The sequence below is a fragment of the Alnus glutinosa genome, chromosome 5 (assembly GCF_958979055.1).
Source record: "Alnus glutinosa chromosome 5, dhAlnGlut1.1, whole genome shotgun sequence".
In the NCBI taxonomy this organism is placed as follows: Eukaryota; Viridiplantae; Streptophyta; class Magnoliopsida; order Fagales; family Betulaceae; genus Alnus; species Alnus glutinosa.
In genome coordinates, this window is record NC_084890.1 from 19,643,544 (window position 1) to 19,659,026 (window position 15,483).

General features: G+C 33.6%; 1 protein-coding gene and 2 long non-coding RNA genes across 4 annotated transcripts; 1 reads left to right on the forward strand and 2 right to left on the reverse strand.

Moving 5' to 3' along the window:
• Positions 1-361: 361 nt before the first annotated feature.
• LOC133867703 (uncharacterized) lies at positions 362-2,287 on the reverse strand. 2 transcript variants are annotated; one of them, XR_009900146.1, is made up of 4 exons: positions 1,986-2,287; positions 1,864-1,918; positions 813-912; positions 362-719 (listed from the first exon to the last, which is right to left on the reverse strand). It is a non-coding gene; the product is annotated as an uncharacterized LOC133867703 (long non-coding RNA). The 2 variants fall into 2 exon arrangements; XR_009900147.1 differs by lacking the exon at positions 1,864-1,918 and having other exon boundaries at positions 1,986-2,281.
• Positions 2,288-4,451: 2,164 nt separating this feature from the next.
• On the reverse strand, positions 4,452-8,231 carry LOC133869543 (uncharacterized). Its single transcript, XR_009900467.1, has 2 exons — positions 7,900-8,231; positions 4,452-4,932 (listed from the first exon to the last, which is right to left on the reverse strand). It is a non-coding gene; the product is annotated as an uncharacterized LOC133869543 (long non-coding RNA).
• A 2,682-nt stretch (positions 8,232-10,913) lies between these two features.
• Positions 10,914-14,474, forward strand: LOC133869513 (beta-amyrin 28-monooxygenase-like). The gene is made up of 3 exons (XM_062306541.1): positions 10,914-11,925; positions 12,488-12,675; positions 13,940-14,474. Exons 1-3 carry the CDS (start codon positions 10,974-10,976, stop codon positions 14,234-14,236), a joined length of 1,437 nt encoding a protein of 478 aa, XP_062162525.1. The 5' UTR covers positions 10,914-10,973; the 3' UTR covers positions 14,237-14,474.
• Positions 14,475-15,483: the final 1,009 nt, after the last annotated feature.

Below are 15,483 nucleotides of genomic sequence, written 5' to 3' on the forward strand. Positions count from 1 at the left end.
CAGTGATCATTCAAAGTAGTTTTATTTATGATTGAAGTCTTGTAATCTCCATCACTTCATAATATGATTGCATTTCTTTGAACTTTTGTCACCCCATTCTTGTAATTTACATTCATTTCTTCACCCCATTCAAGTCCTTTGATGGCTACGTTTTATTTAATGATGTAGGGAAGAATTCCAATTTGGATTCATCTGCCATCCAAAAATGTCTTCAAATTAAGACTTCTAATTATCTGAATGAATCTGGGTATCAAAGATATATCTTGAAAAAGAAGGGAGACCATCCATATTGTAGTTATTTAATTCAATCAGATGCTTTTCTTGTATAATTTATTTTCCTGGGAGACAAGGTTGTATTGCAAAGAAAAGAAGCACCCAGTAAAATACATTAGTCAATGCTTCTGCACAACACATTGTACTTCAATGCACCAAAAATAGGCAGTACAAGGAACAAATATCAACTTGTTCCATCAAAAATTCCACCTAACTTCTCAAATTACATGTTACAAGTTCCAACATGTAAAAGAATCACTCATTTCAATATAATTTTTTCCTCTTAGAATGAAAGAATAATGTTTTTTCTGTCAAACTTCACATTAAGCAGATTGCAGACATCTTGTAGATGCATTAACACCACCTTCAAAACAATCCATCTGCATCTCGTTAATATTTTCAGTTAATGGTCTTTCAAGTGAATCAAACACCTGCACATATAGCTCCTGAAACAAAACAAAAAAAAACACAAAAAAAAAAAGGAGTTATTATGTGCACCTATTTGCAAGCAAGACCTGCATATGTTTGATTGATCAAACCTTGCTGCCACACTAAGTCCATAAGGTATCACCAAGTCCGTAATCTTCCTCTAATTGTCATCTAGAAAGAACAATGGCTTCTGCAATGTGCTGTCTTCACCTAATTGTGAATGTGAATAAATATAAACACAACAATTTTTCTTTTGCAAATTCACAGTAGCTATTTAGACATCTTCAATTACACACAGTAGAAAGGGTGATTAACTAGAAGCAGTACATGAATCTCTATATATTTTGAGCTTTTGGGGGCAAAATTTTTTGGAAGGGGAGATCATTGACACAATTATACTTTGAGCTTCAATTAACTCACATCCACTTTGAGCTTCAATTAGTCCCGAGGGTGGTTAAGATTTCTGAGGAAGGCATGCACAATATGCTAAATATCCAATGACTACTACCCCCGACATTGCAGGATTGGGTGGGTGCAACTACAGGCCCAAATTTCATGGTGGTCATGATAAGACTTTTAGAGACAAACAAGGTGAGAAGTGAGAAAGAAACAATACATAGGAATGGTTAGTGTTCACATTTTGAAAGAGAGAACATTAAGCAAATCTAAGTTGATGCAGACAAAAACGTTCCAATCCACAAAGCTTGAGACTTTACAGGAATGCTTACTTTCAACAGAATCATATCTCTATGTGATGAATAATAACCATTCCCCAAGAGTGCTCATTACTTATCTGTACACGTAAAAGAATCTATTTGATAAAGCCCACAAGGCAAGGAAGTGACTAAATTACACAGCATTGCAAAAGTAACCATATTATTGAATAGATTCAGAAAAATACCACTTAATTATACTTTTTCCAGGCTTATAATCAAAAAAAGATGTAGAGAATCTAATTAATATTTGAGCTTCAATTAGCTCACAACACCCTTTCACGCTTAAATAGAATCAAGCCCAGAAAACAAAACTCGAAAATTTTACATCCAAACAAGCACCAGACAAAATTTCATCCAAAGAATTTTATATAGAGGCATAGAAAAAACCCTAGAAACCAATCCGAAAGAAAGAGATTATAATTGAAAAATAGAGATAAAATTTTACCTGTGAGAAGATCCTAGTAAACTAGCATGGTTGCAGAGATTTAGTTCTTTTTTCTCTGTAGAGGAATTGAAACGAAGTTTGAAAAGAACAAAAAACTGAAGAACCGAAGTGTGAGAGCTTACCTCTTTTGATGGCTGGGCTCGTCGGTTGTGGTGGTGCTTCGACTGGGATCGTCGGCGGTGTAATGGGTCGTCGTGGATGGAGACGAAGATGGGTCTTACCTGGTGGATGGGTTGTCGGAGATGGCGATACAGGGGATGGAGACCGCACGGTACCTTGTGACTAAAGATGGAGATGGATGGTGGTAGCTGGTGGCAATGGTAGCCAGTGGTGGGCGAAGGGAGGAGGGAAAATTTTGGGGGAATTTTTTTTTGGGGAAATTTTTAGCTTCCGTTTTCGTGTTTAAAACGCAGCTTTTGAAATTTTTCTTTTTTTTTTTTTTAAAAAAAAAAAAAATGGCCTGACGTGGCTGATGCCACGTCAGATGGAGATGGACAAGAAAGGGACGATGGAGCGCCGGCTAGAATTACTCACAAATTTGTCATACTAGAGGATAAGCAAATTCTGTTGCTCATAAATATAGTTTGGTTAGAAAATATTATTTATTATAGACAAAGACAAAGCCAGATAATATTTTGAGCAGGGGCCAAAGCATTTTGTGCATTTTTTTTTTTTGTTGAAAAAAAAGCCAAGTATTGTATTTGGCTTTTCCATTATTTATAAATAAATTTACATGGTTATATTTTAGTCTTTAAAAAAGTAAGAAAAAATATTTGTAAATTAGAAATTAACAAATTCACATAAAGAACAACATAATATAATAGCTTTCAAGTGTCAAATTCTCAAATTAATTGTTTAGACTTATAAACTATAATAACTAATATTCTCAATATTCAATAACCATAATATCAAAATTACAATACCATTTATATTAGGAATTGAAAGTGCAATTTGCCTTGATTGGTTTTACAATGCTTTTGTATTTTGAAGTAATTATTGTTATGTACCGTAAAAATCAGATTAAATCAATAATTTTGAAAATTAAAATTTTATAATACTATAAAATAAAAACTAAACAATTAATAGTGAGTGGGCAAAGCCAGGACAAAGGCCTAGGGATTACTCTTATTCTAAATTCACATTTCATGAATCACGAGTGACAAGTTAGTGCCTAGTGGTGATGGACACCACGACTGCAGGACATGGACTCTTCCTGAGTCGTCTAGACTTTATTTTTATTAGGAATTGTACAACTTGATCTTCAATCACTTTATTTTTTTTCTCCTCTTTATTTCCTGTTTGCAACTCTTTTCTCCTCTTTTCTCTCAAGTCTTGTCTCTGACTGACCGACTCTTTAGACTCTTCTTTTCCAGTTCTTCCAAGGTTCTGCCATTATCTTCTCATGATTATTATTATTATTATTATTATTATTATTATTATTATTATTATTATTATTTAATTCTTTCACTAATTCTCTTCCCATGTTTTTTAATCCCAAATTCCCAATTCCACTCGGCCACTCCCAAACCCAAATCCAAATTGCCATTACCTTGACTAATCTTCTCATTTCTCATGTTTTCTTCTTCAGTTCACCTTATGAGTTATGGCTTATAATGACCAGAATTTCAGAAAAAATGAAGGAAATACATTGAAGTTAGAGTTTTGAGAACCTACAAAGTTGGGACGAGAGATCCGTCCAATAGGCTGCCCCGGTCACAAACTGAGATAAAACGAAGCGGAAGCAATTTGCCTACAGCTACTGGCCAACTGCCAGTGGGATTTGTGGGAATCATAGTTCAGAGACGGAGGAGGTTAGGTGAGGAGTCAGGACCGAGAGGTTGATTGTTTTCAATTTTTGTTCAAATTGTTCTCTAATTTTTTTTTTGCTTCTTGATTGTTGATGTGTGTTTTAATGAGTACTCGCAAGCGCACGAATCGTTTGCAATATAGTGTGTGCAAGTGCGAGGTCGAATCCACAGAGAAATTGTCAAATATTAGTGTCTTGTTTAATCAACCTCATTTTAACCTAGTTCCAAAGGTTGGAGGATTGATTCAAGAGTAAAAGACTAAACAAACGAGATGAAATAAAATGTGCAAATTAAAAGGAACTAAGGCTAAGGAATCTACCAAACCAAATCCAACAACTCACACTTCTTGGTTTCTACTTGAACACCCAAAGAACATTAAGCTTAGGATGTCATTCAAGTTTCTCAACCACATATTCTAGAACCATTAAATGAATCCAATTCAAAGATAAATCACAAAAAGTACCTATTTGAAATCAAATCATCCAATGTATCCATTCAATGAACAAATCACAATAGATATCATCATTCAAACCGATAAAACAATGTATCCATCGGTTGAAACACATTAAATGTCCTATATCTACCAACAACCACATTCATTGCAAAAGATAAAGCATTTAGATGAATGGAACTTGAATAACAAATATGATATATCATTAAATGTGCAAGTATCATAATAAGAGTGTGAGTGTCATCAATGGAAAGGTTTCATCCTCAACCTTAGTTGAGGTTACTAGCCTTCCATAACTAAGAACACCACAAGAAAATGAAGAACAACCATGGAAATAAAAGGAAAGCTTTACAAAAAGAAAGTGTCTAAAAACAAAAGCTACTGGAATACACTACAAAATGCACGAAATTAAACCTAGTTACTGTTTTCTGAACTCCCTCAACAAGGAGGTATGGCTATAGCTTTTATAGAGGGAAATTAGGGCTAGAAACCCATGTAAAATGACTCCTCTAACCCCCTCTAGGGTTCCTCTCTTGCTAGAGACAACCAAGGTCATGCAACCAGTGTGTTCTGCTGCGAAAATCAGAGGGAGAACTGCTTTTTGTCATGGAGAAGCTCCTGATTGGGTGTTCTGGCGCACTTCTGCAAAAGTAAGTTCTGGGAAATTTCGATCGATCGACTTTTGTTCGATCGATCGACTTCGGGCAAAATTCGATCGATCTACTTTTAGGTTCGATCAATCGAATTCTTCAAAACTTCCGAATTTTCCAAGCAATTCCACATGAATTTTGCCATTCCTCACTTATTGACCTACAAAACATAAAAACACAAAAACTAACCAAAGCATCAGAAAATAACAAGGCTAAAGGTCTAACTTATGTAAATCAAGGGGTCTAAATAGACAATATTTGGCACTCATCAATTGTAGTAGAGGAATCTTTGTTTGGGCTTTTAGGCTTAATTGGGTAATGCAAAAAAATTAGTTGGGTGAGGCCAAATTAATTTAGTGAATAGGGCCAAAATGTTTATTGGTATTTATGGAGAAGGGGCCGATATCTGATTATAGAACTCAAAATTCCGAAATTTTTTCAATACATACAATGTCATGATCGAATAAAAACCGAAGAATCTTCTATCCATATTTACTCTAAAGATTGTTGTACAATTCTCCTATGCTAGTCCATGGGCAGCCATATTTGCTCCCATCCTAACAGGCACACATCCCAAGAACAAAAACCTTAAAGTAAAAACTTAGCATCCTTAATCAATTCACCATAATGGCTCCAGGATTGTCCTTCCATTCGTAAAGCATTTTAAATTTTCATTGCATCTCCATCCAGCAGAATATTTTACAATTCTATATCTCGTCAGAATTCAACTATCTTCCAAGCACCATAAGCTTCAGCAACTACAAGGTAAATTATGAATTATTTTGTAGAACATGTGCACGCCAAAACTTTTTGTTAGAGGAACTAGCTCTATCTTCATGATTATGAATAAAGTATAAAGTCTTCTTTAATTTTTTTTTTTTTTAAAAAAAAAAAAAAAACTGTAGAATGTTTAATTAATTCTATTGCACATCTATTGTTCATCTACGTACAAAAGATATGTAAATCTACCATTGAATCTATAAGAGTCTAAGACTATATATTGGTTTCACATATTCATTAGTAAATTTGTAAAAAAAGAAAAGAAAAAAAAAATGTGCAAGAGAATAATACTAAATACATTTCATAAAAAAATAAAAAATAAAAAAATAAAAAAATAAAAAAAACCAAAAAAATTATGAAAGTGAGATAATTATCTCACCACGTGCACACGCACACGTACGTACAGCAGAAGGCCGAGTAGCCAAGTCAAGTCAAATTATCCAATTTTCTTCCAAACTTGGTTTTGTATGTACAGAAAATGATGATCGAAAGATTTAGAACAAGTGCCATTGTGAAGAGAGACCATATATTTCTTGATCAAATTTCAAATTAAGCTGAAATGGTGAAGTAATTAAACCTTCCACTTTTTCAAGCCTGCTGTTTGAAGTTATACGGCCCGTTTGGTTGTCCACCATTAAAAAAATAAAAATCCCAACGGCTCAAACTGCCGTAGGTGACGTGAAAGGAGAGACTCAGGCAACGGTCAATTCGGCAGCCAACATGTCCTTTTAACACCAAATTCTATTAATCGACCAAAATATATGTTTAGGTTGTTTTAATAAAATTGAATTCTATTTAAGTTTTATTCAACTTTTTTTTTTTTTAATTTTGTTTTATATTTTTTAAACCATCCAAACATAATTTCAAAAATTAATTTTTTTTCGATATTCGTAATTTTGAATATAGCAAAAAATAATAAAATATAATACAAAAAAACAAATTAACACACGCAAACATGCCCCAAAAAACTTGTCGAGAATGTCATAAACATCCCGTGCAAGTTTTTGACAATTTAAATAAACCACTTATTTCTCCGGATATATATAACCATTGCCGGGAGAAATGAGTGGTATATATACCAGGAGAAATGAGTGGTTTATTAAGATTGTCAAAAACTTTTATTGCAAGTTTTTGACAATCTTAATAAACCACTCATTTCTACTGGTATATATAAAATGAGTTTTATATATACCAGTAGAAATGAGTGGTTTATTAAGATTATCAAAAACTTGGGCCGGATGATTACGACAATCTTGACAATAAAGTTGTTGACAATCTTGTACCAGATGATTATGACAATCTTGACAACAAAGTTGTTGACAATCTTGTACCAAATGATTATTACAATCTTGACAATAAAGTTGTCGATAATCTTAATAAACCACTCATTTCAATGGTATATATATATATCAAAAGAAATGAGTGGTTTATTAAGATTGTCAAAAACTTGTACCGGATGTTTATGACAATCTCGACAATATTTATATATATGGATTTGCTCTAATTTGTCATTTCAATAAGTGTGATTTAAACACAACGATTTTGAAATGTGATTATTAAAAATGCAGTTAAGCGTTACTTTTAAAATTAATAATGTGCGTTTTCAAAAAAGCACCAATTTTTCTGCATTCTAAAAGTTTTTGCATTTTCAAATCGCAATTTTTTTAAAAATACAATCCCAAACAAATTATTTTTTTGCGATTTGATTTAAAATAATATTTTTTATTCACGAAATCATAATTTCAAACGTGTGATTTTAAACCAAATAATAGAAAATAGGGGTGTAAATTCGGTTTCAATTCCCGGTTATTGGTCAAAACCAAGAACCGGAACCGGGGTGCTCGGTTTCGGAATTTCAAAAACCTAGTCCGGATCCGGGTAATCGGGAAAACTGGTTACCCGGGAGTTACCTGGTTAACCCGGGTAAACCGGGTATTAACTTTTTTAGAAATTTAAAAAAAAAAAAAAAAAAAAAAAAAAAAAAAACTTCAGAAAACCATAAATATGTAACCAATATCAAACACTTCAATTCTTCAAAAATTTCTTTGATTCTTCAGAAAACCATAAAATTTCTTTGATTCTTCAAGATCAAGTGTTGATTACTCATTCCCTGACTTTTCAATTCCACATACTTAATTTACCGATTCCTGACCAAACCCTATACATACCCATTGAGAAAAAAGATTAAAAGAAACCCAAGACTCTTGAAATTCTATTAGTTGACGAGTATCCAACAAGGACTAGACTCTCTTCCATCAATTTGATCCAAACGTACAAAGGGGAATTTATTGAATAGCATAAACACAAACAATGATCAAAATCATAAATAAGATCACAGAAACATTACCAGGATTTTCAATGACATCAATCATTTCAATAACAGTTCAACCACCGATTCCCCTCCAACAATTTCTCTGTTTCTGGAATAAACCCAGATATACAAGAAAGAAATTCAAGAAATCCAATAATCATTTAAAATTCATCCCATAAGAATCGGATTTTGATCATCAAGAGCTAGCGGTGGAGTTGAACACAGAGACGTTGGAGTTGAATGGATTCACAGAGATGGGCTTGGCGGCGTTGGAGTTGAATGGCGGTGGTGGAGACGAGTTGGAGAAATTAGGGTTATGGCCTTACGGGTATTGGGGGTAATACTAAAGGTAGGTTTTATTTTTTTATTAAATTAAGTTAATGACAAACCCGGGGGTATTTGACGCAAGAATCACCAACGATTTTCGGGGGTATTTTTTTCTAATTTATTTTTTTCATCTTCTAAGAGGACTTAATCAAGGACCTTAAGGGTAAGGAAATGATGAATAATGATCAAGGTGTAAGGCCTAATAATTTTACATTTAACCCTTAAATCTTTAGAATTTTACACCTAATAATTATACATTTGACCCTTAAATCTTTAGAATTTCTACCGCATACGCCACCCATCTATTGGTTAATTTCACCTTCTGTATTTCCCTTCGTTTGCATAGAACTTTAATTAGAACAGAAAGTATATGTTATTGTTTTTGTGTACGATCAAGTTGGGGGGGGGGGGATTAGGATCCTCTCCGGTTGTACTTCAACGGGAGAAGAGCCAGTCCCTTATGTTGAGGGGTATTTTGGTAATTTCACATGTGAAAAGACAACTACATCCTCACTCTTACACTAAATGGGGATCCAAATTCGGGGGAGGCTAAACTCTGCATAGTAACATCTTTTCTTTGTTTTCTTAAAAAAAAAATTAATAAATAAATAAAAAATTCAAATTTTTATTTTTTTTATTTTTTTAACAAATAGAAAGATTTGAATTTGTAGTACATATATGCTTCTTAATGGTAGTGGTTTATAATAATTGAGTAATGCAACATACTGAACTTCTCTTCTATTGGATTAATATGACAGTAGCCATCAATTTTTAGATCAGCCTATTAAAAAGAAATAAAAATAAAGAGCTGATGGGTATTGTGACAATGTTAATATATTGCTACGAACCCTGTTTTTCATGCAAGAACAAATCACATCAAAATTGATTATCACTTCATCCATGCATGATCTAATCAATTATGGTGCTCTCAAGGTACAATTTGTTCAGACAGAGAATCAAACTTCTGATATCTTCACCAAAGGGCTATCTACTGCTCAATTTGTTACACTTCCGACATCCTTTATTTAGCACAACTTACCTTTATGTAAAATTATCGTACAAATATTTCTTTCTTTGTAAAGTGGATCATCTTCTCCTATTAATACTCTGCACATGTCGTAAACTAAAAGGAGCCATCATTCATTCATTCATTCATTTATTCATAAATTTAAAAAAATAAAATAAAATAAAAAATCAATTCATTTTCTTTCAAAACAGTCTATACGGCAGAAGATGGGCGCTGTCATTTGCCAGCAGGAAACTAGCTCTTGAGTCTTTCAACAGGTCCACATCCAGCATGTATAGAATGATAGGCATCATCATTCATCACATCTCAAAAATCTATCGATTAATGATTTATGAGTGGTAGTTTACATATATAGGAAAATGTTAAAAATATAACTAGTGCACAACTAGTGTACAACCCCATAACACATTGGAGTAAAACCTATGTAATGTGCATGAATCATTTCCCATATATACATAGTCATGTCAATTTAAATAGAAACTACCCATCAAAATTTTCAATTCCACAATTACTGCTGATGACTCAAAAGAAATTAAACCAAATATTATGTAAAAGAGTTTTTCTTTTCTCTTTTTTCTCAAGAAGCTGACGAAATATTGGCATAATGGTGATGTCAAATTTAGACTCTGTAAGTATCTAATAGTGTATATATATATATAATTGCAAAAAATTAAGTTTTATATATTACATAAGGAATGTTGGGAATAAATTTCACTCAACCCGATTGAAGGAGGAGAGAACAAGACTCCTAGAAAGTCTAATCCCGGGAGTTAGACACTTAACAGCTATTCCCGAGAAATCAGGTATTACTTATACTAGTAGATTTGGATTACGACTCTACTCCAAGTTGAATTGAAGTAAGAGTCATAATTCGATTAGTGGTCCTATTCTGGTAGAATTGGGGTAGGACTCTTAGTCCAAGTATAGTTTGATTAGTAATCCTATTATTGGTAGAATTGAGATAGAACTCAAGGTCTAATCAGATTAGAAGTCAAATAAGAGATCAGATCAAAAGTTTAATAAATGATAAGATTAGAAGTCTAATAAAGGATCAAAGTCCAATTAGAACTCTGACGGCAGTTCTAAATCAACAAGGAGCAAGAATCCAAATCCAGGTTTAACTCCATCTCTTGCCTATAAATAGGCACATACCCCAGGTATAAACTCAGATTCAATATTTTATGCATTGAGCAAATTTTTCCCTCATAATCAAATTTAGGCATCGAAGTCCCGTAAATTATTGATAAGCGTGAAGAACATCAGAAGAACATGCAGATTCACATCATACAAGGAAGATAATTCATTTTCATCTCTTTAAATCCTTACTGTGTTTTTATTAATAGATTAAAAATAATAATTAATGCTCGTAAAATAATAAAAAATTAATTAATTTTTAGGAATAATTGTACTACTGGTCCTTGAGGTTGGCCTAAATTACGAAACACTACATGTGGTACAAAAAGTTCATGGAGGATCTTTGTGGTCAACTATAATTACAAATCACTCATTTAACCTATTTTCCGTCCACCAAGTCAAAATAATCCGTTAATTTACCACGTCATATAAATAGTGAGACAACCTCTAAATGTCAGTCTAATTATTCAAACAAAAATGTACTTAAATAACGACATTGGCATTCAATTCGCCTTGCCATGCCATATAGTCATCAACTATATAAATTCTAGTCTCAAGCTAGCGTGCTTTACCAACTTCCCCTTGTATATCTTCATTCTCAACAACCTCTTTAACATCAACCATGGCGGCCTTCTTCCTATTGCTATCTTTGGTCCCTGTGGTTCTTGTTCTTGGCATCTTTGCTTTGACACGCAGGTCCAAGGGTTGCAGAAACCTGCCGCCAGGGAGTTTGGGATGGCCTATCGTGGGTGAAACTCTTGAGTTCCTGTCTGGGAAGCCAGAAAAGTTTGTGTTTGATAGGATGAACAAGTATTCGCCTGAGGTTTTCAAGACCAAAATTCTTGGAGAGGAAACCGCCGTCATATGCGGCCCCAGCGGACACAAATTCCTCTTTTCCAACGAGCAAAAGCTCTTCACCGCGTTCCGCCCTCATTCAATGCAGAAGATCTTCCGGCCTCACCGAGCGGGGGCACAAATCTCACGCGCCGCCGAGGCACAAATCTCACGCGCCGCCGAGGCAAAAATCTTAAAATCTCCAGGGTTTTTGAAGCCCGAAGCATTGGTGCGGTACTTGGGGAAAATGGACTCCATCACACAGCAACACTTGCAAACCCACTGGGAAGGAAAAGACACGGTCAACGCCTTCCCTCTTACGAAGACCCTCACGTTGACTCTTGCTTGCAGATTTTTCTTGGGCGCGGATGATCCACAGCGTATTGCTAGGCTTGTTACCCGCTTCGATGACATTACTCTGGGGATGCATTCGATTCCTCTGAATTTCCCGGGAACAATTTTTCATAAAGCGAACAAAGCAGCTGTGGCCATCCGCAGGGAGCTAAGGAAAATTATTCAGGAGAAGAAGGCTGCCATGGCAACAGGACCACCTATGCAGGACATACTGTCGCACATGATTGTCGCCACTGACCCGTCCGGGAAATATAAGCCGGAGGCTGAAATTGCGGACAACATTATGGGTTTGCTGGTTGCAGGGTATAGCACAGTTGCTACTACCATGACTTTCTTCATGAAATATGTTGGAGAGAGGCCCGACATCTACGACAAGATCCTCGCCGGTGATGACTTAATCTGTTTTATAAAAAGTACATATATATATATATATATATATATATATATATATATATATATATATATATATATATATAACCGGCGAGGATCTATTATTAGATTTGTGACTCCCATTGAATATTCTCACAAATTCAATGATAAATTAAAAATTTAATTGTATGAAAATTTTAAAAAAAATAAAATATATATATATATATGTGTGTGTATCATTTCTTGTTTCCTTTTTTTTTCTATCAAAGTCGATCTTCTTTGGTTTTTATGTAGAGAAATGATTCATATACTCATTTTTCACAATAATTCCACAATAAGCTGACGTGGTGGGTAATATTTTTTTTATTTTTTTATTTTGTTTTCTTTTCTTTTTGTAAAAAAATAATAAAATATTACCAGCCACGTCAGCTTGTTGTGGGGCTGTTGTGAGAAATGAGTGTAGGGATTATTTCTCTTTTATGTATCATAGCATCATTGCTAATGCTCGTGAATGGGTTCTTTTCTTTTTTTTTTTTTTTTTTTTTTATGTTTTATTATTTTTTAATTACGGCATGGCAGAGCAATTGGAGGTCTCAGCCTCAAAGAAGTCTGGGGAAGTATTGGATTGGGATGAGATACAGAAAATGAAGTATTCATGGAACGTGATATATGAAGTCATGAGGCTCACACCACCACTCCAGGGGACTTTCAGAGAGGCTCTCACTGATTTTACCTATGCCGGCTACAACATTCCAAAGGGGTGGAAGGTGTATATATATATATATATATATATATATATATATATATATATATATATATATATATATATATATTCAATTTTCATTCTATTCTTATTATAAAAATTTCACTTCATCCATCTAATTGTCATTGCTTTTGCAATTAATCCCTAAACTTTAAAAAAATTCAATTTAGTGTATCAATCTTTTTAATTTTTTTCAATTTCATCCCTCGTTCGGATTTAAAATTATCAAAATACTCATCCTTTTTCTCTTTTTTTTGGGAAAAAAAAAATGAAAAGATTTAAGAATTAGTCAGAATTTGATGAAATTTACAAAAATATCCATGTCTAAATATTTGAATTATATATATATATATATTACTCGTATATTCAAATAGGATTTATACAATTATATTATCACATAGCAAGAAATTTGGGCATTTACTAGGAAAAGATTTGCACAAAACATATTAAAGGCTCTCTTTGCTTCTTTTTTTTTTGTTCAAAAACTTCACTTAACTTTATTGAACTTTTATTACTTTTACAATTTTCCTCCCACAATTAAAAAAACTCTCAATTTAGTGTATCAAGCTTTAAAAAATTTGCAATCCGTTAAATTCCAATGGAGGGATGAAAATTTTCCAAAATACCCTCATTTTTTGAAGAAAATTAGTTGTAATTTAAAGATAATTTCGTGGTTTTATAGAGTTTATAGGGGTATATACGGGTCATTAATTTTACCCTTTGACCATTTGATTTAACCCAAAACTTTAAAGGGAGGGGTGAGATTGCAAAGAATTGAAAGTTCGATACATAAAATTGAGAGTTTCAAACATCAAAAGAGAGATTGCAAAAGTAATAGAAGTTTAGGAAGGTTAAGTGAAGTTTTTCATTTTCCTTTTCTTTTATTTTTTTCCTTTATACTAAAAAAAAAAGGTCAAAATATTAATAAACAATTTTTCTATGAAAAAAACTCACAATTCCTTTTACTTTAAGTCTCATCACACACACACACACAAAAAAAAAAAAATAAATAAATAAAATAAAGAGAAATGATCCCTACACTCATTTCTCACAATAGCCCCACAACAAGCTAACGTAGCTGGTAATATTTTATTATTTTTTTACAAAAAGAAAACAAAACAAAACAAAAAAAATAATAAAATATTACCAGCCACATCAGCTTGTTGTGGGGTTGTTGTGAGAAATGAATGTATGGATCATTTCTAAAAAAAAAAAAAAAAAAGAGCTTAATAGTTAATAGTAAAGACAAAAAATTTTGTTGTTGGCAGATATATTGGACAGTGAGCACGACAAACAAGAAGCCCGAGTTTTTTGGAGAAGCAGAAAGGTTTGAGCCGTCAAGGTACGATGACGCAAATGCATTTCCTCCGTTCACATTTGTTCCATTTGGAGGTGGACCTCGCATGTGCCCTGGGAAAGAGTACGCTCGCCTCGCAATCCTCACTTTTGTTCACAACGTGGTAAAGAGGTTCAAATGGGAGTTGGTGCTTCCCCACGAGCAAATTATCGGTGATATGATGCCCGCTCCACAGAAAGGACTTCCAATTCGTCTTCAACCTCACTAGCCGTACGCCTCGTTTCTTTGCTGCTTTTAACAAATAAAAATTACAGTCTTACTCAAGTTTATCCCAACCGAGGATTTCGCAATCATCAAAGGAATTGGATAACTTGCTGAAAGGATGGTCGAGATGAAAATAGATAACGTGTATCCACTGATCTAAACTTTGTTATTTATTTTGCTAGTTGTGACAGTTATTGTTAAATATCGTTTACGTAACTAAATAAAGAAGATCAATGAATAAATGATTGTCTGGTTACGTACGTTGAGAATGATATATTCAAGACTATTAGTAATGAAGAAAATCATGTATTAATTTCAAAATATGAAAACTTGTCAAGAATAACCGAGTAAATTAACGTTAGGCAATAGGCCTGACAAAATAAATTGTAATTTACATTTATATGTTTTAAACAATAATTAATTTTTGTTTAATTGTTTATTTATTTCGTTACTTATATTCTTTAATCAATTTTTATTTAACTTTATTTTTTTAATATTGACCAAATCAAAATCCTGACTCCGCCACTGTAATTAGGCACCTAGATAGCACGCCCCCGGAAGCTTCTGGTAGTTTGCTCGAGCCTTTCGGTGTAATCTTTGATAATCTTCATGTTAGTTATCCCTGTTGAGGCCGATAGACTGGCTTTTAACAGTTGCCGGCAGTCGGTTTCTTCTAGAGGCCGGTCTGTGATCGCTGATTCTCTCTTCGATCATGAGTGTAACTTCGGTGTGTGCTCCCTCAAATGTGATCTTTGAGCCTAATGTTGCAAGTGTGTCTACATATCGGTTAGGTGTGCTAGTTTTTGAATGTACGTCTTGAAACAGTCCTCCAATCTTTAGGCAAGGGCTCAGTCGGGGGGCTAAAGATGCTTCCTTGAGCGCAAACACTACCAAAAAAATGGCATTTATGGACGGTTTTTTTTTTAGACGGTTTCTAAAACCGTCTAGAAAACAAAATTTGCAGACGGTTTTTTCAAAACCGTCTGTAAAAAATTTATTATGGACGGTTTGATTAAACCGTCCATAAAATTACAGACGGTTTTAACTAAACCGTCTGGAAATTTTCATTTCCAGACGGTTTTATAAAAACCGTCTATAAATTTTTAGACGGTTTTTTTCTAAACCGTCTGTAAATATTATTTCCAGACGGTTTAGTTAAAACCGTCTGAAATTTTATAGACGGTTTTTAACAAACCGTCTGGAAATTTTTTTGCACATGCCATGTCATCGATCCGCGTGATACCCCTTATT